This window comes from Phascolarctos cinereus, unplaced genomic scaffold (assembly GCF_003287225.1).
Source record: "Phascolarctos cinereus isolate Bilbo 61053 unplaced genomic scaffold, phaCin_HiC Scaffold_3;HRSCAF=262, whole genome shotgun sequence".
NCBI classification, from domain to species: domain Eukaryota; kingdom Metazoa; phylum Chordata; class Mammalia; order Diprotodontia; family Phascolarctidae; genus Phascolarctos; species Phascolarctos cinereus.
Window position 1 is genome coordinate 136,815,720 of NW_027555736.1, and position 25,410 is coordinate 136,841,129.

A 25,410-nucleotide genomic window follows, 5' to 3' on the forward strand; every position below is an offset into this window, starting at 1 on the left:
TCAGTTGATCAGGGACGTCCTGATAAATTTTCCCTTCCCTCCCCATAAGATCAGGAGCTATGGTGTACAAACCAATCAATTACTAAGAACTGCCTCCAGACTAAATTAATTAAACTCCTCTGGGAGAGTGGCTCTGAATTTCCTACATTCTACTAAAAAGCGAAAATTCCTGGGATAAAATATAGTACCTATCATCCAGGGAGCAGGTCCAGTGTGAACAGTACAATATCACTAAAAAGGTATCAGTGGCCTTGCAGCATCAGAGACCTTAAGTTGCCCCTCCAGATGTGTGTGCTGGTCACACATGTTCCTTGCATGTCTGTCCCTTCAAATATTCTCTTCTTTCATTCTTCCTGCTGAAGCTGCATTTGTGGGACAGTGTGCCCCAAACTTGTAGATGAAATCTTTTGTTGGTCCTTCTTTAAAAAATGTTCCATCTCAATAAATGCCTTTGCTTTGAATTAAAAAAAAAATAATACCCTTCACCTATCTATATTTCCACTGAATATTCCATTTGAAATTTTTGGCAAAAACTCTATTTCCCAGTTGTGGATGTTACTTTCAAAATGTCAAAAAGTGAAGGATTTTTTTGCAGCATCTTTGGTATGAGAATTCTTTCCATCCAAACAAATGGCAGCTCACCTGTAACTTAGTGGATAAGCCTTAATGAGTTGCCAGAGACTCACAGAGACAGAGTGACTTACCCATGGTTTTATATAGCTAGTAAATTCATTTGAGATACATTTGAACTTTGGTCTTCCTAACATCAAGCCTTGCACTATACCCACTGCACCAAGCTGACCCTCTTTTAAAAAGTATATTAAACAAGACTCAGGGTCACCTTCACACCATGTTCAGATATTAGAATGACTTTACCAGACATGGAAATGTAGAGGAAGAAAATAACCACTACATTGTCATAAATGAAAGACATATTAAGAGATACAAAATTAAAATATGAATTAGAGGCATGAAAAAGTATATTCAACCAGAAAAGAAAGGAAAAAAGATATAAAACAGGGCCAAAGGCGGCAAAACTTTAGGTAAGTCAGAAAGGAGACACAGAACAAAAACACTCTATTTGCTTGATTAATTCATCTGTTTTTTCCTTGTTAAAGGTTAGGAGTTTTGAATAAAATTTTTCTTTGTCTTATTTATGTTTTTGTTTTCATTGACAATGTTTTAATTTATAATTGTAGTGAATGTTTTGGAGATGCTCTCCTAACTCTCACTGGCAATGATAGGTAAGTTCTCCAGACAGTAACTACTACATATACTCTTAGGGCTCTAGAGGGAGTGCCAAGTCATGAGTCCATATGGAGGTGCTTCTTTCCATGATTATCAGTTGATATCGATTAATCAGACTTTATTAGCTGTTAGAAACAAGTATTTACTTCTGTGGTACAGATGATACAAAATATCCCCCCAAAAGCCTGTGATCATTTTTTTACTTTTTCCTAACTGTATATATAAAGTCCAGGGGAAAGTGAGTTCAAGCTTGGAGATCTTGGAGATCTTGGACGATCTTGGGAATCTTCCAGGGTAAGTCCTGGATGTCCTTTTGCTGGAGTCTTCAAGATGGTCACTCTAGCATTGATGTTTTCCTGCTGAATTCCTTGTAGAGCCTTGAATCTGCTTTTTTAAGTCATGTGCAAATTTTCTTTGGCACTTGTTGCAGACACTGCTGCTACTGTTGGTATTCTGGGGATGCTGATGAAAAGCCTTAATCTTCTCACTTTCAGAAGTCCACAAGGTTCTCTTCTAGTCATGTGGGGAAGGGGGAGATAAAGGCCCAGGCACTCTTCTCTCTCCCAAGTGACTCCTTAGAGCTTGACTGGAAGACTCTCACCCTAAACTACTACATACTAAAAAACAAACAAACAAACAAAAAAACAACCCTCAATTCCCAACTGGATCACTATTTTAAAGATTATCCTCAGGGTTTGACCAAGTTTCCCCAACCAATTTAAACACGCTTCCTGTATAATATCATTCCAATTCAACCAATGGTTTTCAAAGATATCTAAATTTGGTCAAAGACTTTTTTCTCACCTAGTCTAAAGCCTATGACTGATTAATTCAGTAAGAAGTATTCTTATTTGGTTAAAATATCAGGACATAGCATCTTGACACTAACTTTAAGTGGGATGAGATAATTTGATTTACTCAATTTGCCCCCTTACACAATACACTTTTTCAAAAGTATATTTATGTATGTTTCCTCAATTAGAATGTATCTCTGCAAATGAGGAGTTTCCATTTGTTTTGTATGCCTGCAGAAGTCCAATAATCAGTACTATGTTCAATATATATCATTAACAAACTGACTTATTCATGGAGCTGCCCAGCCACAGATCCAGTCATCTGTTTACTTACCTTTTCAAACTTCCACATATTCTTCCATTCTCTTGTTCTAATGTTCCAATACAGTTTGGCCCAAAGTAGTCTGCTCTGAAAATGAGTTGGTCCCAAACAATCTAGAAAGCTTTAGTTTAAAAGAAAAACTTGTCAAAAAAAATAAAGAAAAAAAGAAAAACTTGTCCCCAAATTGCCTGCAGAACAGTTTGACTGTTAAACAGGACAGTCCTAAACATTTAACCATCTACATCTACATCTACATCAAGGTGTCAATGCACCCACTGCTTTGGGAGATAATCTCTCCATACAGAGAGCACACATTCTAGTCTAAGCACACAATCCTGTGGTATAACTGGCACACATTATTCAAGAAGTATTCACACCATTTTAAAGATATGGATATTTTATTTCCATAAAAATGATTTTTACAACTGTATTAAAGGTTTGAATAACCAATGTTTCCTCACAGATCAGGGAAAAATAAAATAATGTTTTTGTTATTTTATCCATTTAATCTTCTGTCAATTTGATGTTTGAACTTTTAAATCAAGACATAACTCAGGATTTGAACAAAGATCACATACAAGTTAATATTTCACAGGGGATTCTCTCATTATAAATTTTTCACAACTTTAGATTAAGCCTGTTCGAGTTCTACAAGGACTCCTCCACAGTCTTTAGGATGAAGAAAAATGACTGGTTTGCCATGGGCACCTATTTTAGCCTTGTCACTCAGAATACGGATCTTCTTTTGCTTTAAATCGGTCACAGCTGCTTCTATATCATCCACCTTGTGAAAAGAAAAAAAAAGTGTTTAAGGACATCCAGTCACCAAATCCTGATGTTGAAATGATCCTGAAGAGATCATCTAAACCAGTGGTGTCAAACTCAAATAGAAACAAGAGCCACTAATCCATAATAAGGATCCCTGTGGGCCACGTATTTACTTAATTTTAAAATGTAATATTATATAATTTTTATTGTATTTTTATTTTGACAAATATTTCAAATTACGTTTTAATTTGGTTTGGACTACACTTGTTGCAGGCTGCTTGTGGCCTTCGGGCTGTATGTTCTAAACTATATCCTTTGTTTTCAGTCAGGACTACACTTAAATCATCTAAAACACATTAGAATCTTACTTTTAAAAACTTTCACGGAAGGAGATTGCTGATTTTCTCTTTGTTAGAAATTGCAGTTCTCATGGGTAAATTGTATGGATTGAACTAGATGGCCACTGAGGTCCTTTATACCTCTTAGATTCTGTGAAATTCTTTCCTGCTGTCCACAGGGGCCTCATTTATCTTTCAGACTAAAAAAAGCTGGGTACCATTCTGACTACAAAAACTTCATATGTGGATAAAAGAAAAGCCTTTAGTTGCTTTCAGTGTGTTCCAGTCACCAAGCTTGGATAAATTAACACCCATAGGTACCGAAAGAACGCTGAGCCACTGTCAGTGATTCCTGAAAAATCTTAGGAGAACAGGAGAGGTGCCACAGAACTGAGAAGTGCAAATGTCCCCATGCTCCAAAAAGGGAAAAAGGTGGAATCCTCAAACTACAAACTTATGACATTTACTTTAATCCCTAGCAACATTCTTGAACATATTAAAGTGATGAACTATGACTACTTAGAAAAGGAAGAGTGCTTTGGAAGGGCCTGCATTGCCATTAGTTTCATTTATGGAGTGAATTGTCAATATCAGTATGGTTCAGTTCCTATACTAGAATTCCTATTTGCTTTGAACAATGATTCCATACTTAGAATACCAAGACTTACATTAGTTAAATTAATACTTACAAACTGTTTGGAAAGGGTATGATTCTTAGAACTGTCTTTGCTCTTTTTTTAGTGCTCTGCCACATTCACTATAGAAACTACAGGAGGACTATTTTGTATTTTATTTCATGGGCTGTCACGGTTAGAGAATTCAACACCTAATGACCAGCCTAATGGTGATAAGCCTCTTTAGAATATGATCTTATATTGTATTAATAGAGAAACAAGGTCCAAAATGAGGAAATGAGAGTCTGGAGCAGCTAGGTGGCACCATGAATAGAATGTGAGTTCAAAGCCAGTCACAGATAGCAGTAATAGGAAAAGAAATGTAATTTGATAAAAACTACTGGGAAAACTGGACAGCAGTCTAGCAGAATTTAGGTTTAGACCAACACCTCATGCCATATACCAGGAGGAGTTCTAAATTAATACATGACTTAGATATAAAAGGTCACATCATAAACAAATAAGAGGTATAAGGAAGAAATTATCTTTGGGATCTATAGATAAGGGAAGAGTTTATGACTACATAAGCAATAGAGGGGCTCATTCAAGTTAAAATGTTCAATTTTGACTACATAAAATTTAAAAGTTTTTTTTTAGCAGGGCAATGGGGTTAAGTGACTTGCCCAGGGTCACAGAGCTAGTAAATGTTATGTGTCTGAGGCCGGATTTGAACTCAGGTTCTCCTGACTCCAGGGTCCGTGCTCTATCCACTGAGCCACCTAGCTGCCCCCCTTCCTTCCTTTTTTTTTCTTATTTATTTATTTTTTGAAAAAGAGTCATTTCAATTTTGGGATGATGTTGGAATTCAGGTTGCAAAAGCTTAAGAAGAGAAAAAAGGAGAGGAAGTAGAGGTAAAAAAATGGCTTTTTCTAAAAGTTTGACTCAATAGGAAAGATGATCATTTAACAGAATGATAGAGTCTAGTGAGGGTATTTTGAAGATGGGGGGACTTCAACATGTTTGTAGGCAAGGAGGAAGGAACCAGTAGGTAGGAGTTGAAGATTAAAGGAGAGGAAAAAGAGAGAAAAGGAAAGAGAGGATATGAGGGGGCAATCTACTGAAGAAAACAGGGGATTAAAGGAATGTGTAGTGGGGCCAGCCTTGGTAAGACAATAACCCACTTTGTCAGAAAGAGTAAAGGAGGAGAGAATGGGGTCAAAGAGCTAGGAACTACAGAGGAGAGAAGAGAGAGGTCACAGCAAATAGTTGCTATTTCATCGGTAAAGTATGAGGTAAGGGTTCTTAGCTATGAAACATGTGGAGGGAAGAGACAGTGTGGAAGGTTTAAGGAGAAGAAAAGTTTTGGCACAGTTACCCTTGAGAGTAGGATAGAAAATCAGGGAAGATTAAAAGGACTGACTTACTAATAGTGAGTAGCCAGTTGAGATTAGATAACATAAACTCATATTCAATGAGTTGTTCAATATAACCCTTAAGACTAGGCATGATTCCCCCATATATCCATTCAGAATAAAATCTTAGCTATCTAGCACCCTTAGGAAATAAGTATGGGTAGCTGTTTAGAAGATGGTCAAGGTTTTACCCTTTTAAGTGCTAAAATTATTTTTAATGATTTTAGATGGAAATATTTCAAAAATGTTTTCTTTACACCTTTATAAAAAAAACTTCATTATGAATATTAGTTACTACACTATGCTATATACAATCTTCATTGGGCCCCCAAACTCCATGGTTTAGAATTTTTGTATATGTTAGGCCTACTTTTAGTTTATTTTTTAAAATATTCTCCTTTGATATCATTCATGAATTCTCAGTGCTTGTCAGGGTACCTGTCTATTTCCAGTCTGTTGCTTTTAATCTGCTGTGGGTTTTTGAAACCTATGTCAGTTAGGGTCCCTAACTAGGCTGGATTCAATATTGGAAGGTTCAGTCTACTAAGACTCTCTTGGTTTGTATTCTCACCCAGAAGTCTCCTCTAAGAATAACAGAATCTGTCTCATATCCCTTGAATGACCCTCCAGCACCCTGCAAGCATCAAGCTTCCAAAGCAATAAACACAGAATAGGCTTATTATAAGAATATAAAGAAAAGAAAAGGGATTAACATCCAAGCCCTTCTAGCAAGAATTAGAATTCAAGTTCATGATTAAGAAATGAAAGAGGCAAAAGGCTCACATTCATATATTATAAACACTTTCTTCAAGAAGATAGAAGGCACCAGATATGGTTAATCTCAAACAGAAAAAAATTGAAATAGATTATATCTTAACAGACAGAAAACAATTGGTTACTAATGTGGGAGTAATTTCTGAATCTGCCTTCTTATATAGTCAAACCATAGCCTAGCTACATCAAAGGTAAAAATTAACACCAAATCATAATAAAAGGATAAAGATAAGAAGATATTGCATGCAAGCTATTGTGAAAAAAATATTGACTCTGAAAAATGAGGCATGGATAGACATTGATCCTGATTATCATTATTTATTAGAGAATTTGATGTAAAGCAGTTGCCAAAATAAAAAAGCCAACATTAACTAAACTTTATTAAGGGCCTACATGAAGTACTAGGGATCTAAGACATAAGAGCCCAGAAACTGTCTCAGCCAACAAACATCCTTTACAAATTATGAAAGACCTTTGGGAAATGACTTTACAGAGCTTAAATAAGTCCTTTAAATGTTTATTAGTTATTTTTTAGAAATAGCGAAACTATATATAAAGTAAGAAGGTATAAAAAGGAGTTCAGAAATGATGTATGCTAAAAGCCTGATTATAAAGATACAGTAAAAGTCAAGGTTAAGAGGACAGGTAAGAAACCCTGTAATGACTAGATTGCAAATATTCTTTCTTTCTTTTTTTTTTGACATATGCACATGAAGTGAAATAGCAAAATAAAATTAAGGGCATTTTGTGCCTTTTTAAAGCGTAAACTTCAGTGAAAGGCCCAGATCCCCTTTCTGGTACTAGTTAGGATCAATCTGACTAAATGGACTTACCCAGCAGTAAATTTCATATTGAGGCTACTTTAAAATGACAAAAGAACAGGTAAGATCTAGAAGTGGCCAGCTGTGATGAACTTTATGCAAGTGAAAGATACTACACCTAAGAAGGTAAATGCAAGTCAATTATTAACAGATAATAAATGCATAGTGAAATAGATGTCATCTACCTGTGCTGTTTATCATTTAGAGAGTAAGTTAATTTCATTCATGAGGTTATTTCAACATAGAGTTCTATTTCTGTAGAAAATCATACCTGGTTGGATTATGCAATGTATTTCTCTCTCCTCTTCCCCCACCTCCCATTACTACCATGACCGAAGGCAGTCAAACCATATGTTCTTTTTTCTTTTTTTTTTTTTTTTGCTTTTAGGCAACTGGGGTTAAGTGACTTGCCCAGGGTCACACAGCTAGTAAGTGTCAAGGGTTTGGTCTGAGGCCAGATTTGAACTCAGGTCCTCCTGACTTCAGGGCCAGTGCTCTATCCACTGCACCACTTAGCTGCCCCAAAACCATGTGTTCTTGCTAAGGGTAGTAGAAGTATTCTTGTCGGCACTGACAAATTGGTAGTAGCTATGAGAACTGCAGAAATGAAAGGGATAGTTTTGAGAAGACTCACATGAACTGATCAGTGACATGAGCAGACCAGGAAAACAATTTACACAATAATAAGACTGTAAAGAAAAATAGTTCTGGAAGATTTAAGAGCTCTGATCAATGCCCTGACCAACCACAACTCCAGAGAACTGGTACTATATACTATGTTATACTATACTACACTACACTACACTACACTTCCATACTATTCATCAATGCCAAGGTCTGTGGATGTTTTTCTACCTGGGCAGGTAAGGCTGACATTGCCTTCTAGCCTTCCCTAAATTAACTGAAGCTGGATAGTATAATCCTTAAAGGAGTCTACTGTCATTAAACAGTAATAAACAACATTCCTGGGGAACAATGCTTTAGTCAGCTGTGCAGCCATCCGATAGTAATATAACATAAAGCACATAAATGTAGGTTGTTGCTAAAAATTCTATATGGAATGGAATTAAAAGTCTTATTCAAAGTCCAAGTATATTATATTGACATGTCCACATGGCATGTAACTATCACAGAAGGAAATTAATTTGGTTGGACATATTTTGTGGAAATAAAATCATCCTATTGTGTTGCTTTGTCTTTCCTAGATTTTTTGAAATCAACTAATGAAATATTCTGTATCTTCTCAGACCCTGAAGGTAAGTTAATTGAACTTTAATTGCTGCAATCATTGCTGTTCCTTTTTAAAAAGCTGGGTACTATAATTATTGATTTCTAGGCCTCAAGCACTTTTGTATTATAAGAGCTCTCAAAAATAACCAAAAATGGTATTAAAATAACATCTGCAAAACCCAAAAGGACATGTCACCAGGCTCTGATTTAAAATTTTTAAACTTTTAAAATTTAGACACATTTACTTTTAAACTTTTAAATTTTCAACCATTTATTTCCCTACTTTAGTTTGATTTCCAGCTCTACTATCATAAGTAATTATTTGGTCATAGTTGTTTTTATTTTTAGTATTTTCCCTAAAAAAGGAGGAAGCCATTTATCATCTATTGGTACTTTTTGTAACTGATATAATTAAATAACATTTTTCTGTTGCTTTTTATATCTCTTATAGCTTGTGTGTGTGTGTGTGTGTGTGTGTGTGTGTGTGTGTGTATTGTCTGCCTGCTTTGCTTTCTTTGACTTACTATAACAGAATGTGTTTTCTTTGTATTCCTCTGATTTCTGCCTTTAAGGTCTCTATAGTTTTCGGAAATGGATTTCATGCTGTCCTTTATATGCCTATCATTGTTGTAATTTATTTTTGTACACACAATAGAGTATGTTTGTGAGGTATTCAACTATCATAAAATCCTCTGCCTCTTAGAAACTGTGCCTTCACCACTGCTATTATCCTAGGTTTCCTGAATTTAGCTGTTCTTAAAATTTTTTTTCTCCTTTTTCTCAAAGGGATCTTAAATTATTTCATCTTGTGTTCAATCTACTAAGGTTTCAATTCACCTTTGAATAAATCTTCAACAAATTCTTTCTTATAAAAAATCATTTATTACTTCACTTCTTGTGCATAGGTTACCCCAAGATATTCCAAGGACCTGGTTGGTAAGCTAATGTTCTGACTGAACTAATGCTAGCTCCAGTGAACGTTTTCTTTTAAATATATTTACAAGACATGTGTTTAATAATTACAGAATTCTGCTGGATATTGTCATCAAGTTCCTTGGTTGGCAGTTTCTAGTCAGTCAATAAGCATGTTTTAAGTATCTACTATGTCCCAGGCACTGTGCTAAGCACTGGGGATTTTTTTTTTAAAGGCAAAAGACAGTCTCTGCCTTCAAGGAGTTCACAATCTCATTGGAGATACAACAAGCAAGCAAATATGTACAAAAAAACAATATATAGAATGAAAAGGATATCATTAACAGAGGGAAAGCAATAGAATTGAGAAGAGTTGGGAAAAGCTTCCTATAGAAGATGAGGTTTTAGGTGGGACTTGAAGGAAGCTATGGAAGCCAAGATACTTTCACTTGAATAAAGTTCACCACAGCTGGCCACTTCTAGATCTTACCTGTTGTTTTGTCATTTTAGAGTAGCCTCAATATGAAACTTACTGCTGGGTAGCTCCATTTAGCAGGATTGATCCTAACTAGTAATAGAAAGGGGATATGGGCCTTTTACTGAAGTGAAAGTGGAGATGAGGAGGGAATCTACCTTTTACTAATCCTTGAGTACTGGAACATTTGTCTGTATCCAGTTTTCTGTCACTTCTATTTCCCATTATCCCTTCAAAGATTCTTTTTTTTTTAAATAGACAATTGGGGTTAAGTGACTTGCCCAGAGCCACACACTAATAAGTGCTATGTGTCCAAGGCCGGATTTGAACTCAGGTCCTCCTGACTCAGGGCCGGGGCTATATTCACTGCACCACCTAGCTGCCCCGAAAGATTCTTAATAGTTGTTCCATGATCACAACTTCAAGTTTTTTTCAGTACTTTGGGATGTGAGTCATCTTGTAGACTTAAATTTATTTAAAATTTCCATGTGCATTTCTATCTTGGACTTGAATTACTTCTTTATTATGTTCTTTCTAACCTTTCCAATTTGAAGAACATGATCCCTCATGGGAAACAAAGAATGGCACAGAAGAAGAACTTCACTTTCTGCCACTACATTGAGTCTATCACTTTCTAATTCTTGCTGTCTAAAAAGTCATCCCTCAAATGGAACACGATTTAGAAAATCTTTTTTGTTTTCCTTAACTATTCTTCAGAAACTTCCATTTATTCTGGATATTTGTTCAACTACCTTAAGAACTTACTCCACCTAGCATTATTCTTAAAACTTTATGTAATTCTTTTATGTTAGTCTTGGGTGCCCCTCTGTCACCTTTTGTAGAAGTCTTTTAGTTTCTTTGATGACAATAAAAAAAACTTTTTCTTCTTTTCTGAGATAATTTACTGTTATGTAGTCAGAATTTTGCTTTTTAATACCACTTCTCTTTTAAGCTGTACTTACTTTTATACTCTATGGACCTATGCCATACCTACCCAAGCTTTTAAAATGTTTTCCTAAATCCTAAGGTAATATCCCATCTACATTCTGCATCCTTTCCCTCCCAGATTACAAGCTACATAATTATATTATCATTTGTTTCCAAGGCTTCTATCACTTGTACATCAAACCAATTCTTCCTTGTTCATCATTATAAAGTTCTTAATAGTAGTTTCTCTCTTTACCTTTTAAGAGATTAAGTTTTTGGCAAAACTAGTCAGAAATTTAAAAGATACTTTGGTCTTAGCAGACCGATGCCTATAGATATTAAAATAATTGATACTTTTAAACATTTTCTAAATATAGTAATGCCTCAGTAATCTGGACACCATACTTTTGGTACCTCAGATACTCAAAATAGCACTAAACTCAGAAATGGAAGAAAGAGAGGAAGGAAGGAGAGAACACCTGAGAAAGGCCTTGAATTGAGGGAAAGATTATAAAGGAGAAGATAGGAGAATGAATGAAGCATAGGATACAACCTGAACAAAGGCCCAAAGTTGGGAAATAGAAACATTAGTTTGAGGAAGAATTAATAGTTTAATTTGACTAGAGAAAAGAGTATTTGAAGGGGAACAGTGTGAGAGAAGGCTTGAAAGACAGATGGAAGTCAGACTATGACAGATCTAAAATGCTAAGGCTAAGGAATCTGGATTTTAGTAGAAAATTGGCAGCTTTTGAAGGTTTTGGGGAAGAAATGATATCATCAAAGCTGTGCTTCAGGAAATTACTCTAGCAGTGATGGGTAGGATGTTTGGAAGCAGGTTTGAAGGCTTGAAGACCTATTGGGGCTTATGAAAATCATCAAGTGAGACATCAGAGCCCCAAATGAACAAATGTAGTTGATTGAATTATGGTTTGGTTTTTTTTTTCCTAATGGGTAGCTCTGACATTTCAAAGCAAGGTATAGCAATAAAAGGTTAAATACAGCTGGTAAGAAAAAATCACCAACACATGAAGCCATAAAGAAATTCAAGACTTTTTTTTTAGGAAAATAATTTCTGAATATTCGTTATACAGTATTAATGAAACTGTTATATTGTAGCAGATACCTTCAGGGTTAGTCAGTTAAATATTTATTAAGCACCTACTATGTGCCAAGGCTTTGCTAGACACTGGGGATACAAAGAAAGGTAAAAGACAATCTCTGCTCTCAAAAAGCTCAAAATCTAATGGAAGAAACAATGTGCAAATAACTATATATAAACAAGGTATATACTAGATTAATTTGGAAATAATTAAAAGAGAGAAAACATTAGAATTAAGTAGAATTAGAAAGGCTTTCTGCAGAAGGTGGAATTTTAGGTGGGACTTTAAGCAAGTCAGGGAAGTGAAGAGGCAGAAATGAAGGTAGAGAGCATCCAGGCATGGAAAACAGCCAGTGAAAATGTCAGTCAGAAGATGGCCACTCTTATTGGCAGGACATCAAGGAGGTCAGTGTTCCTGGATTGCACAGTATGGGGAAGGGGGTGGGGGCATAAAAGAGTATAAGGTGTAAGACTGAGGGAAATAGGTTACAAAGGGCTTTGAACACCAAACAGAAGTTAGAGGCAACTATATAAAACTGAGACAGAAAGAGATTAAGTGATTTGCTCGAGGTCACACAGCTAATAAGTGTCTGAGATTAGAATTGAATTCAGCAGTCTTTCTGACTCCAGGCCGGGTTCTCTATCCACTGTACCACCTAGCTGTCTCTGATAGTAAGTTAATTAGGGAGGTATAAAAGGGTTCTGTAGTATGAATTTGTTGCATGGTTTTATGATTTTCTCCACTTTGGTTTAGCAACACAAGTGAAGGAGAGAAGGCAGTGGATGGTAAGAGTGGTCCAAGGCTGAAAAGCTTGGGAGGGCATGATCAGCATATGATAAGGGGTAGGGGCTTAATAGATGAGGTCAGTGTAGAATTGAACCAGTTTACCAAGTCAAGAAAGGGAAAGGAGGGAAGTTTAGCTAGTACAAAGGTGATGGTCTAGGACAGAAATAAGAGATTGAGGGAATGAAGGTTAAGATCATTTCAAAACTGCATGCTTATCTGAAAACAGCATAGCTAGTCCATTTCTAGATTCAACTAATATTTATTAAGCATTGTTATGTGATAGGTACTAGGGTCACAAAGATGAAAAGGACATAGTTTCTGCTCTCCAAGAGTAGAATTCATCCTGAAGAAGCTGACTTAGTGTCCTGTAATAATTTTGCCATGTTCCTACTTACCAATGATATTTCTCATTACAATCAGTGAATTGGTGAAAAAAAGGTTAGGAAAAGTGAGTTCTATGCTCAACTCTGCTTCTGACTCATGTGATCTTTTGATTACTTACATGTTCTTTACCTCAATTTCTCTACATACAAAATGAAGATATTTATCTTTTCCTCAACAGGAATGTTATAAGGAACTGAGATAATGTCTACAAAGTATCTATCAAGTATTAGATTTTTAAAACTGCAGTGAGTCCTATCTTTGATACTGTTAAGGAGGACTATTATATAATACTGAAGCATTAAATAACCAGGTCTTTCCAGTACTATAGATCTGGAATCTCTAAACTTCTTTAAGAGGACTGCATACATACACACATATATGATATATGTTTGCAAATTATATTAATATATACTACTATATTAATAGAAATTTAAAATTGAGATAAAGATGAAATAAACAATTTTAACTTTTTTAAAATTTCATTTCTTAAGAGTTAAAATATCTTTTTGTTCTCCAAGAGAACAATGTAATTGAATAGCCTTCATTATTTTTGAGATCTTTGTTTAATACTTCATGATAGTGACTGAAGGGCCTGGTTCTACGTTTTAATATTTTCTTTCTTCATCCCAATGAATTATCTTGCACCTGCTATGGAGTGAGGATACCCCACTTTGGAAATCACTATTCTTGACCATTAAAAATCTATAGACATTTGCTTTACTACTCCTTTGACAGGGTCTCAGGCAGACATGCTTTAATGAATCATGTTTTAGTGACCCTCCAGAGGATATAAATTCATTGAGTTATTTTAAGAAAATACAATACATATAAGAAACTTGAAGTCCTGAAGACAGAATGAACTAAAATGGAAATAGCTGGAGCTTATTTCTAGATACTTTAGTCATTCAATTAACTTCTTAACATCTCCATAACATATGAATTCCTCTACCTTACCCACAGGGGCATTAAAAGACTTAATTAATGATTGTAATGAGTTTTGAACTCCTGGGATGTGTTGCTAATACAATTTAAAAGTTTCTTCACTCATCTATTGACCTTAATCTTGATCTGCAGTCCTTTTTCTAAGTTAGGTATAGCACTCTATGGAAGTCTTGTCATCTTTTGTAGCTTTGAGCTTTACATGAGACGTTTCCAACTCATACCTATGTAAAGTGAATATCTAAATTAATAAAATAAATTTTAATTGCACTTGCACCCAATGACAAGTTACCATAGCAACTAAAAATTGTGGGATTCTGTCTAAGCCCTCAATAGTACTTCAGAGTACTACTTATTAATTCTAATCCACTAATTGCTTTCAAGATTGTTGCACCAAAAAATATAGAGAATGGTTCCTGAAGTTTTAATACTAGGTGATTAATAAACCCGAAGCATGATTAAAACATTCTACTTACGATAGAAAAAGATAGGAAATATAATGAACCTGAGTGATCACTTTGCCCCTTAAATAAAGAATATTTTAATAGAATTGGCTTTACAAAGAGAAAGGTGCCTTTGGACTTTTGCTAGAATTGATACTGCCATCTGAATTGTTTCTCTTCCCTCCTCAGGCCTTCCACAATAACTCTCTAATGACTCTCCCAGGTCAGAACCTTACCTTACAATTTACTGAGAAAATGGAGGCCACCTGCCATAAACTCTATTTTCTCCCCTTCTCTACATCTCACAACTCTATGACATCACCCTCTTATCTTCCCTTCCCTGCTGTAATCTCTGATGAAGAAAGGGCCGTTATTTTTGCCAAGGTCAACCTCTTGATCTCCATCTTCTCTAACAAATTGCTCCCATAATGGTGTTTTCACTCTCCCTAATCTTCTACCTCTCCCAATCTACCAGTTCCTTCTTGGTACTTACAAATATACCCATCTTACCTATTCTTAAAAAACACAAAAACAAAAACATCTCTAGATCCTTCCCCCTCGGGCTGTTGTCCTCTATCTTTCATCCTCTTCTCAGCCTCCTAGAATAAGATGTTTATGCCTATTACCTCCACTTCCTCTCATTCTCTTCATAGCTCTTTGACATGTGGAAACTGATATTGATCTCTCCAAAGTTACCAATGATCTCTTAACAACCAAATTTTATAGACCTTTCTCACTTCTCATTCTTCTTGACCACTTTGTATAACTGTTGACCATTCTCTCCTCTCAGTTGCTTTCTTCTCTCTGGGTTTTCATGACTACACTCTCTCAGGTCTCATTCTATCTGGCTTTTCCTCAGTTGCCTTTGCTGGTTTATCATCCATTTCAAGCACCCCTACAGTGGCTATCCTAATCCCTTTCCTTTTCTCTCTACATTATCTCTCTTGGTGACCCATTCACATGGGTTTATGATCATCAATTTTAGGCTATCTCCTGAGCTCCATATCATGAAACACTTATTGGAAAGTTTGACATGAATATCCCACAGGCACATTAAACTCAACATGTTCAAAACAAAACTCATTGTCTTCCCTCAAAACCCACTCCTTCTCCAAACCTTCCTATTTCTGGAGAGGGTAACATCATCCTTGCAGTCACCCAAATATGAAACTTTGGCATCAGTCTCAACTCCTCATTTTCCCTCACTCCATTTATCTAATTAGCTGCTCAATGGTGCAATGAATAGAGCACTGGGCATGGAGTCAGAAAGACCTGAGTTCAAATTTAGCCTTAGTCACTTAATGGCTGAGTGACACTGAGCAAGTCACTAAACATCTATTTGTGGCAGGTCCCTCATCTGTAAAAAAGAGAAAAATGATGGCACATATCTCACGGGGGTATTGTGAAGATAAAATGATATATTTGCAAAGTTCTTTGCAAACCTTAAAGTGTTATATAAATATTAGCTACTATTAAATCTTGTCTTTTCTGTCTCCACAATATCTCTTGAATCTGTTCCATTCTCTCTATTCACATGGCTGCCACACTAGGATAGGTCTTTATGACCTCTCACCTGGCTTATTGCAATAGCTTCCCAATTGTTCTCCCCGTCTCAAATCTTTCCTTACTCCAAACTACTCTCCACAAAGCTGCCGAAGATATTTTTCTAAAGTGCAGATCTGACCATGCTACTCTCCTACTTCATAAATTTGGAAGGCTTTCTATTACCTCTAGGAGCAAATATAAACTCCTCTGTTTGGCATTTAAAGTTCTTCACAACTTGGCCCGACCTACTCTTCCAGACTTACCACTTATGACTCTTCTTCACACAAACTGTGGTCCAGTTAAACTGGTCTTAACGTGCCTCACACATTGCACTCCATCTCTCATCTTTGTTCTTTTTACATTGACTGTCTCAGATTTCTGGACTTGTTACCTCCTTACTTTGTCTTTTTAGGATTCCCAGTTTTATTCCTTCAAGGCCCAGCTCAACTTCTACCTTCTACATGAAACCTGTCCTAATTCCCTTACATGCTAATTCCACCCTTCCCAAATTATATTGTATCTATTTTGTGTCTCTCTCATATGTATGTGCTGTCTCCCACAGCTAAACTATAAGCTCCTCTAAAGAAGAAATAATTTCATTTATGTTTTTGTATACCTAGTACCTTACACAGTTTCTGAGACAGAGTAGCACTTAGTAAATGTTTGTTGATTGACGCACTCAATTTTCTACATAAAACTCTTCAAAATACTTAATTACATGAGCTAAGTTGTATTCTGACTCACTTTAAAACTAATTTTCATGTAACTGAAGGCAAATATGGTGAAATACTGTTCTAAATAATGTGAATTTGAAGTTGTTCCAGTCACATCTCTCCTTTCTTACCTAGAGGTTAGTTATTCACAAAGTTTAGGTATCTGAAAGGCAGCTCAAATGCAGAAAGCAACCAAAAAAGTTCCCTTGGGACCCAAAATATATTTCACAAAGTCCATATACTACATGAATATTTTACTCTTCCCCCAGAAGCAAATTAGTCTTATTTTAAATGTACTTCACACACTTGGCATTTTGTTTTCCCAGGCCATCGCAAGTAAATTTGATTCTTTGGTTACCTAGCTTATAGGGAATTGGAAGCAGCACACCAGTCAAGGCGAATCAATGAATGACTGACAATGAATAAAAAAACATTAAGTGCTCATTCTGTGTTTAGTACTGTGCTAAGCATTGGAGATACAAACGGGAAACCAAGACAAGTCTGTTCTTAAGGAACTCACATTCTAATTGAGGGAATCAACATAAATTGCTACTTTGTTGTTCATTTTAGTCATATTAGATTTTTTGTGACCCTATTTAGGGTTTTTTTGGCAAAGGTACTGGGGTGTTTTGCCATTTTCTTCTCCAGATCATTTTACAAATGGGGAAACTGAGGCAAACAAGATTAAATGACTTGCCCCAGTGTCACACAGCTAGCAAGTTTCTGAAGCCAGATTTGAATTCAGGAAGATTTGACTCCGGCCTAGTACTCTGTGCACTATGGTGCCACCTAGCTGCACTATTGCTGCAGGGTAGATGTAAGTACCTAGTGGTCCTTAAGATATACTGGCAGGTCAGATGCAATACCAAGAGGTCTGGAGGCCAGAGTAGATGGTAAGATCAAGTGTGGTGGAGATGCTACCAGACAAATAGAAGCGATAGCTGACAGTAAATGAGTCACCCTAAGAGGTCTGGCTTTGCTTTCTGTGTTAGTCATAACAGAGCTATCTTTAGTGACCAATCCTCATCTTTGTAGGCTTCCATGGTTTTGAATATAATGCTACAATCCATTCTAGGAAAGACTTGAATTACAGGAGACATCTATGAATTACCCCAAGATTCTTTTGGATTATAATTGACCTATATTCAGATTCAATATTTTATTTTCTTATATTCTTAAGGTTCTGAAAAATGAAATGTAATTAAAATGTGACTTTGTTCTATACCTCAAAAGTCAAGTCTTATCTAAACATGAAAAAGACGTTGTGGAGCGGAAGTATTTACAGCAAGTATATTCTTCTTGAAAGACTCAAGTTTTTTCTGGGCATTGTTTTTAGATACAAATCAAATGTTAAAAATCACACAAACCCTTAGGAGAAAAAATGACTCCCAAGATATAGACTTCTGTAGATTTAAAGAACAGTTAGTTGTATTTCATTAGAAAATGGTGAAAGTATTTTAGTATTTTCACTTCTTAATGTCTTGAGGGCAGACTGTGTATAAATGTTTTGGGAATATTACCAATATAATCCATGGAGAAATCTAATAAAGGTTTTTTTGATGACATCAATAGCCTTAGAAAGGCAAAGATAATTGTGGGAAAAAAGAAATATTTAAAATATTAGGTAAGTAATCACAATACCTCGATGCAGATATGATGCATTCCTCCAGCCTTGTTTTTCTGAAGAAAGCCTTCAATTGGACTTTGGTTTCCCAAGGGATGTAGTAATTCAAGCTTAGTATTTCCAAGTTCCACAAAAACAACAGAGACACCATGTTCAGGAACAGGGACCACTTCACTTACCTGGGCCCCTAGCACATTCTTATAGAAAGACTTGGCCATCTGCAAGTCAGGTACTGCAACTGCTACATGATTTAATCGACCTAGATTCCACATGATTCCTGAAACATTCTGAGACAGAGAGCGTGACTCTGAAAAAGTTCTTACTGTTGGAGTGAGAATTTTCAGCCTGATGAAAGCCCCTGTAAAATTGAATGACAATGGTATAATTCATTTGAAAATCAATGTACAACTTTTATAATTTTAATAAAAATATAAATATGCATATTCTACTGTACTAGTATTATCTTTTAAGGGGTACCACAGACTATTTAGAAATATAAAAAAAGAGGAAATGCTTCTATCTTCTCCTGTATATAGCTAACACTTTTCTGAAATTATGAAATAAATTCAGAGAAGGTAAATGAAGAATTCCTAGCATGAATGCTTAGCTTTGTCCATTATAAATAACTATTATTGTAACAGAAAAATTCATTTTAAGTTTCACTTAAGATCAGTAAAAAGAAGACAAGTTTTAGAATCACCTGGAGTCCTGAAAGGCTAAGTGATTTGCCCAGGGTCACATAGCCAGTATCTATTGAGGAAACTGAGGCAGCTAGGTGGTGCAGTGGATACAGTACTGGGCTTGGAATCAGGAAGATCCATCTTTATGAGTTCAAATCCAGCCTCAGACACTTATTAGCTGTGTGACCCTGGACAAGTCACTTAACCCTGTTTGCCTCTGTTCTTCATCTGTAAAATAAACTGGAGAAGGAAATGGTAAACCATTCCTTGCCAAGAAAACTCCAAAGGGGGTCCTGAAGAGTCAGATGTGACTGAAATGATCTAACAACATAGTTTAGGGAATTAAAACATCAAGTAGTAGTGGGAATTGAGTGAACTACTCTGATTTATCTTGTGACAATTCTGGAGCTAGCTCAGTTCCTTTTCTATTTAATTATAGGTCTAGTCCAATTTTTGTCTTGTGAGAAAACTTTATTCAAAATTGTGAGAAAACCTTATTGCATTGTTTTAAACCTAGCTCTGTGTGACTAGGAAGCTGGACCACCCGTTGCTTAGAGACTTTTAACTAATGGCCTAGATTATGCTGATTAGAAACCCAGTCAGATCCAAAGGAGTTTTCTCACAATTCTGCATCTCAAACAATCCATATGTCTTATCTGAAAATTGGTTCCAACCCTGGTCAATCAGTCATTGTTTCCATGTTCCTTCGATTGAATACAGACACATGGGGGGAGTGGGACACCTCTTTTTCTGATTTCAGGGAATCGCACCTGTTCACTCTCCCCCCTCCCACTTTGGGAAGTCTCTAATCTTTCCTCCAATTAGAAACCAAGTATCTAATTTTGCATCCTGGTTGTTTTCTTTTAATTAACTGGTCTTATTTTATTAATTGTTTTTAATGAATAAAAATCTGTCTCCCCCTATATTCGAGGTCCAGTGCCAAAGCTGAGGAAGACTGGTTCCAATTTGTTATGCAATTGGCATGCATTGCTTAATAAATCAATATGTTCAGAAGTTTGAACATTTGTTTCCTTAGTCATTTCATCTTTCACCTGCCACTGCATCCAAGAAGGGACTTGAACTCAGGTACTTTTGACTGAGGCTACTCTTCTATCTATTATGCCACACTGCCATGCCAGTATAGTTTGGTGAAGGCAAGTACAGCAAACTCCAAACTCTGCCTGATTCAGTATGGCTCAGTGACAGTATATCTGTTGTCCTAGGAGGAGTCCAGTGAAATTCAGAAACACTAATTACCAGGTTAGCTGCAGGGTGATTAATCTGACAGCCAGGCTAACTCTTGTAAGACTATCTCCTAAATTGTGGATGTCCTTCATCTTTGTAGGTGGTGGGAATAATCACACCAACAAAATCACCAATCCTTAAAGTATACCACATTTCACCAAGAGGTAATAAGGTATAGAACAAGAAGAGTGAAGGTTCTCAAATCCTATGGTTAAGCTCATTTAAATTAATACCCTTCAGCAATTAAAAAAAAATCAATGTTCCATCCATATGAAATTAAATTGGAAAAATAGTGAATTGAGAAGAAAAATAAAATTTAAACTGAAGATCGTAGGAAACAACAAAACTGCTTATCAGAATTCCCTCCAAGGTAGCAGTTATTATTTTTATTCCACTCCCACCCCTCCTATTAAAGGATAAAGGAGAGAAATGTGCAACCAGTTGCGGGACAATTGAACACCTATCTTTGAGATAATTATACGTACTTAATGATCAAAACAGACTTTTAGGACAGATTTAGAACAGGAAGAGACCTTATACATCAGCTAGCCATGGGTGAAATGCCTCAAGTGAAAAAAAAAACCTGATGCCCAGGAAGATTGTGCTATTTCAAAGATCACATAAATTGTAAGTAGCAGATCTGGTATTCAAAATCCAGTTCACTCACTTCAAACCAAATACCCTTTATGCATTTCTGAAACACTTCCTCATCTATTTGTTACTGAGATTTGTTATTCTTTAAATATCAAGCTTTTAAAAAACCCTTTTAATGTTCATCATCACATAAACAAAACAATCTAAAATTAGAATTATGGTAGTATAAGGTTCAAATATAATCTAGATTATAAAACTTCAATTTATGTTAGAGCATAACATTTAGCAGGAGAAAAAACTAAGCAACACTGATCTGTTGCTGGCTCTTAAAGAAAAGCACTTTGATAGTACACAAAGTTACTTATTTACTCAAGAAAGCAAAAGATTACATTCTGGCAAAATTTTGGGTCACACAGGGAATTTAAGGGCCCCAGAGTTAAAGTCTTTTCTGTTACTAACACTATACAATGTAACTCCGAGACTAAAAAGCACTAAAACAGAATGTAATCTTTCTTACATTCCATACTATGTTCTTTAATTACTGAATTACCCAAAAGTAGATTACAATGGTCTTCACACAGAGAACACATAACACAGCCAGTTCCCAAGGACAATGGCCTGATGAAGCCCTGGTGTATTGGAGTTTTAAAGTCAGTCTTATAAATATGTGGACATATCTAATCAGCTGATATTTTCCACCACATTATTCTGTGAAAGACTGAATGAGCTCTAACTGTATCTGTAGCATTTTATATCAAAGGAATAAAAATGGTAAGCTAGCATGCAGTGAGAGAATTGGATAATGTGCAGTATTATCTGTAGTGGCTACAAAATTGGCTCATGGGGACAATGGGCTGGTAAAAGTTCTTTTTTTAACTTAGCAGTCTCCAAAATTGTTCATAATACTGCTTAAGGTAGTTCCATGCATCTCCCCAGTTGCCTCACCTTGACATTTAATGTTAGTCACAAGTGGTACTAAAAATCTAGTTCATGCAAGACTGGATTTCACATCATTATAATACATACATTATTGAATTAATTCTAAATGATTCCTTCCTTTCCTAAATTCTTGTGCATTGATATTTGACCTTTGCCATACACTTAATCACATCCTAATTTCTATGACAGTTTTGCGTACGAGAGACAGCAAGGTGAAGTGGACCTAGTGATTAAGTCATTCATACCACAGTATAAAAGTTCTATGCTTGGAACCATAAATTAGTCAGACCAATAACTAGCTGTGATTAGTAGAAGTCAAGGCTAGGATTATTTTTTATTAGAATAGGGGAATGAACAAAAAAAAATAGAGCAATTCTGGAGCAGGAGGGCAAACCTGGAAGGGATGAGGGACACTACACAGATGGTGGCCATTTGGAGAAAGAAGATGCAGAAGATAGGAAAAGGGTTCAAAGAAGGAAGTCAAGATATATTTTGCAGTTCTACTTAACTCTGTGGCAGTAGGTCCTATACTACTGAAAATCAACTCACATTGTGCCTATGGATGCCAATGCCCGAGTTAAGATTTAAGACTAATTTAGAAGACTGCCAACCTCAGTCTCACCTAGGTTGGCTCAGGTCTCCATTTCAGTTCTGTATTTTTCTGTCAAAACAACAGCTGTTCCTCTGTTTGGAGGAATAATAAGGAAAAAGAAAAGGGAAAAGAAGAAGAAAAGCACAATCATTTATTCCACAAATATTTATTAAATGCCTTGTCCAAAGCAATGTCCTTCATGCCAGTGAGGTATACAAAGACCACCTAAAATATGGTTCCTACCCAAATACAGTTCAATATAGAGGTGCAAAGTGATATGGGAATTCAGAGAAAGAGCTGCTTAACTGGGGAGAGCAAAGACATTTTGACAGAGGATGGTATCTGAGCTAGATATTGAAAGATGAGTAGGAATAATATGTATGGAGCTGGCAGTGGAGGGCATTTTGGGGAACAAATGTGAGCAAAAGCATGGAGAAAGAGGGAAAAGCTCAGACAGTGTTAAGTCCAGCTTGGCTAAAGTTTGATTGGGGCAAGAGAATGGAAAAGCCTGTTTACACTTACTGCCTCCACTTCGTTCCTTTTATGCTTTTCAATTCCTCTGCAAAATGACTTCTGACATTATTATCCACCTTAAACTGCTCTCCTCTAAAGCTACCAATGATTCTTTACCAGCTAAACTGGATGGCTCTTTCTCAATCTTCAGTCTTCTTGTTCTTTCTGTAGCATTTGCTATCTCTCCTATCTGGGTTTTTGTGATACTCTTCTCTCTTGGTTCTCCTCCTGTCTGATCACTCCTCACTTTCTTTTGCTGGATCATCATCCTTGTCACATCCTCTAAGTGTGGGTATACCCCAACGATAGGTCCTGGGGCCTTCTAATTTTTCTCTGTAATCTCTCACTTGGAGACATCTTCAGCTCCCATGGGTTCAAGTATCATCTCTGTGCAGGTGACTCTCAAATCAACCTTGAGCTTCAATCCCATATCACTAACCGCCTACTGCCCATTTTGAATTGGATATCTCATTGGCATCTCAAAATCAGTTATGTTCACTATCTTTCCCCCAAATGCCTCCCCCTTTCCCAAACTTCTCTATTACTGTGGAGGGTATAATTATCCTTCCAATGACCCAGGTTTGTAATTAGGGTATCATCTTTGATTCCTAACTCTTCGTTGCCCCACATATCCAATCATTTGCTAAATTTTGAAATCCTATCCTTACATCTCTTGAATATGACCCTTTCTCTCTACTTAGGACCTAGTTCAGATATTCTTTCTTCTTCCCTGAACTCTTACAATACCCTAATTGGTCTCTCCCCACCCCAATCCGTCTTATATACAGTACCAAAGTGCAGATTTGACTATCTTAGTTCTCTACTCAACAAATCCAGTGTCTTCCTATTACCTCTAGGATCAAATATAAACCTAATATATAAATCTAGCTGCTAATGCCTTCCATTCAAGGTTGCCTTTTATCCGCTTTATTTGTGTTTAACATATACCTACATGTTGCTTTCTTTCCAGTGTAAGCTACTTGAGGGCTATGATTGGTTTGTTTTTGTTAGTATCCCAGCTACTACCACAATTCTAGATTATTTAACAAATTCCTGATACACACACACACACACACACACACACACACACACACACACACATAAGCACACAGGCAAGCACATAAATGCCATAGCCTTTATTCAGAAGGTAATTTGGTGCCTTTGAAGGAGAACTGCTTTAGGAAGATTAGTTGGGCAGTAACTGGTTAGAACTACTTGGAAGGGGAAGAAATGGAGGCAGAATTTAAGTTAGGAAGCAGTTATTAGACTGAGCTCCTTGAGAGCAGGGACTGTTCTTTGCCTTTTCTCCCAAAGAGCTTAGCACAATGGGGCAGCTAAGTGGTGAAGTGAATAAAGTGCTAGGCCTGAGGTCAGGAAGACTATATCCCTGAGTTCAAATCTAGCCTCAAGCGCTTATTAGCTGTGTGACCCTGGGCAAGTCATTTAATCATTTGCCTCAGTTTCCTCATCTGTAAAATGGGGATGATAATAGCACCTTACCTCTTAGAGTTGCTTCGAGGATCAAATGAGATAATAATTGTAAAGCACTTAGCATAGTGCCTCGTACATAGTAAGCACTACAGGAATGTTAAGTTACTACTATTAGCTTCCGTAAATGCAGTGTGTTCACCATCATTATGGGACATAATCATAAACCATTATAGATGTTTTATAAGCTTTGGATCTGATTCTTTTACTACTTTATGAGCTAAAATTGATTATTTATTTTATTGGAGTTAGAGTCATTTTAAAAAATCCAATTTAGATTGAAAGAACCCACTTTGAATGCCTTCTTAAATGACCTTTTACCCAATTTACTTAATCTCCACTACCCTCTGGGGATGGTAGGTTGGCACAAGTAATATTTACCCTGTTGGCCTCCTACACAGGAAGGACTACCTTGTCCTATTCAGGGGTTTTGAATATGAAGGAAGACTTTGACCCCAAATGGTTTCACCTCTCCCTAGCCACCCCCCACCCCTTAAAAAAAATCCCAGTTCAATCCACGATTGCTGAACGCTGAAGTCTTCAAATCTTGACTCAGCACTTACTACCGGTGTGGCCTTGGTCTTTTTAAGCCTCAATTTTCTCGTCTGTAAAATGGGGAAAGCTAGATGATTCCTAAAGTCTCTTCCAACTCTAAACCTTTTCCTTCACCTTCGCCCAGTTTGCTGAAAGACCTCAAAATCCACTCTGCTCCCTGACAAGAAGCGGAGGCAGCTCTCCTCAGCTTCGGACTCAACCGCCCGCCCCGCGCCCGCCTCGAGGATCTCACACCAGCCCAGAGGCATTCACCTACTGTCGAGGCCGCCGCAGACAGAACCCGGACCACTTTCTGCACACCCGCCATCTTCCGAGGCGGTGGGTTTGATAGGTGAGTGGAGGAGTCGGTGGCTCGCGCGCGGCCACTGGATTGGGGGACAGGGGCGTGCCTTAGGAGAAGGAGGGGCCGGAGAGAGGCGAGGGGTGTGCCTTAGCAGCGCGTGCGACTGCTGCGATTGGTCGAGCGTCTACGAGGAGGTAGGCTCGGCTGTCTGTGACAGGTCGAGCTACTCCTACGGCTTTCAACTTCAACTTTATTGACAGTCTTGCAGAGAACAGAGTCCAAAATCGATCTAATGACCATTCTGCGCTTGCAATGGGATTTTCTAATACTAAAGACTCTCCACCCAGCCTGA

At 36.8% G+C, this 25,410-nt stretch overlaps 1 protein-coding gene across 2 annotated transcripts; it reads right to left on the reverse strand.

Moving 5' to 3' along the window:
• Positions 1-1,351: 1,351 nt before the first annotated feature.
• On the reverse strand, positions 1,352-25,252 carry MCEE (methylmalonyl-CoA epimerase). Of its 2 annotated transcripts, XM_020968600.2 has the most exons (4): positions 25,028-25,252; positions 18,187-18,527; positions 2,377-2,485; positions 1,352-1,865 (listed from the first exon to the last, which is right to left on the reverse strand). In XM_020968600.2, the coding sequence occupies exons 1-3, from the start codon at positions 25,080-25,082 to the stop codon at positions 2,414-2,416; spliced, it is 468 nt and encodes a 155-aa protein (XP_020824259.1). In that variant the 5' UTR covers positions 25,083-25,252; the 3' UTR covers positions 1,352-1,865; positions 2,377-2,413. The 2 variants fall into 2 exon arrangements, with proteins under 2 accessions (XP_020824259.1, XP_020824258.1); XM_020968599.2 differs by lacking the exons at positions 1,352-1,865; positions 2,377-2,485 and adding an exon at positions 2,744-3,148 and having other exon boundaries at positions 25,028-25,186.
• Between the last annotated feature and the right edge of the window lie 158 nt (positions 25,253-25,410).

Excerpts from the sequence above, each read along its gene's own strand:
- MCEE (XM_020968599.2), bottom strand. The coding sequence starts at position 25,082 with ATGGCGGGTGTGCAGAAAGTGGTCCGGGTTCTGTCTGCGGCGGCCTCG. Across the intron at positions 18,528-25,027 it reads TGCGGCGGCCTCGACAGTAG|GGGCTTTCATCAGGCTGAAA; the intron begins GTGAATGCCTCT and ends TCAATTTTACAG. Across the intron at positions 3,149-18,186 it reads TGCATCATATCTGCATCGAG|GTGGATGATATAGAAGCAGC; the intron begins GTATTGTGATTA and ends TCTTTTCACAAG.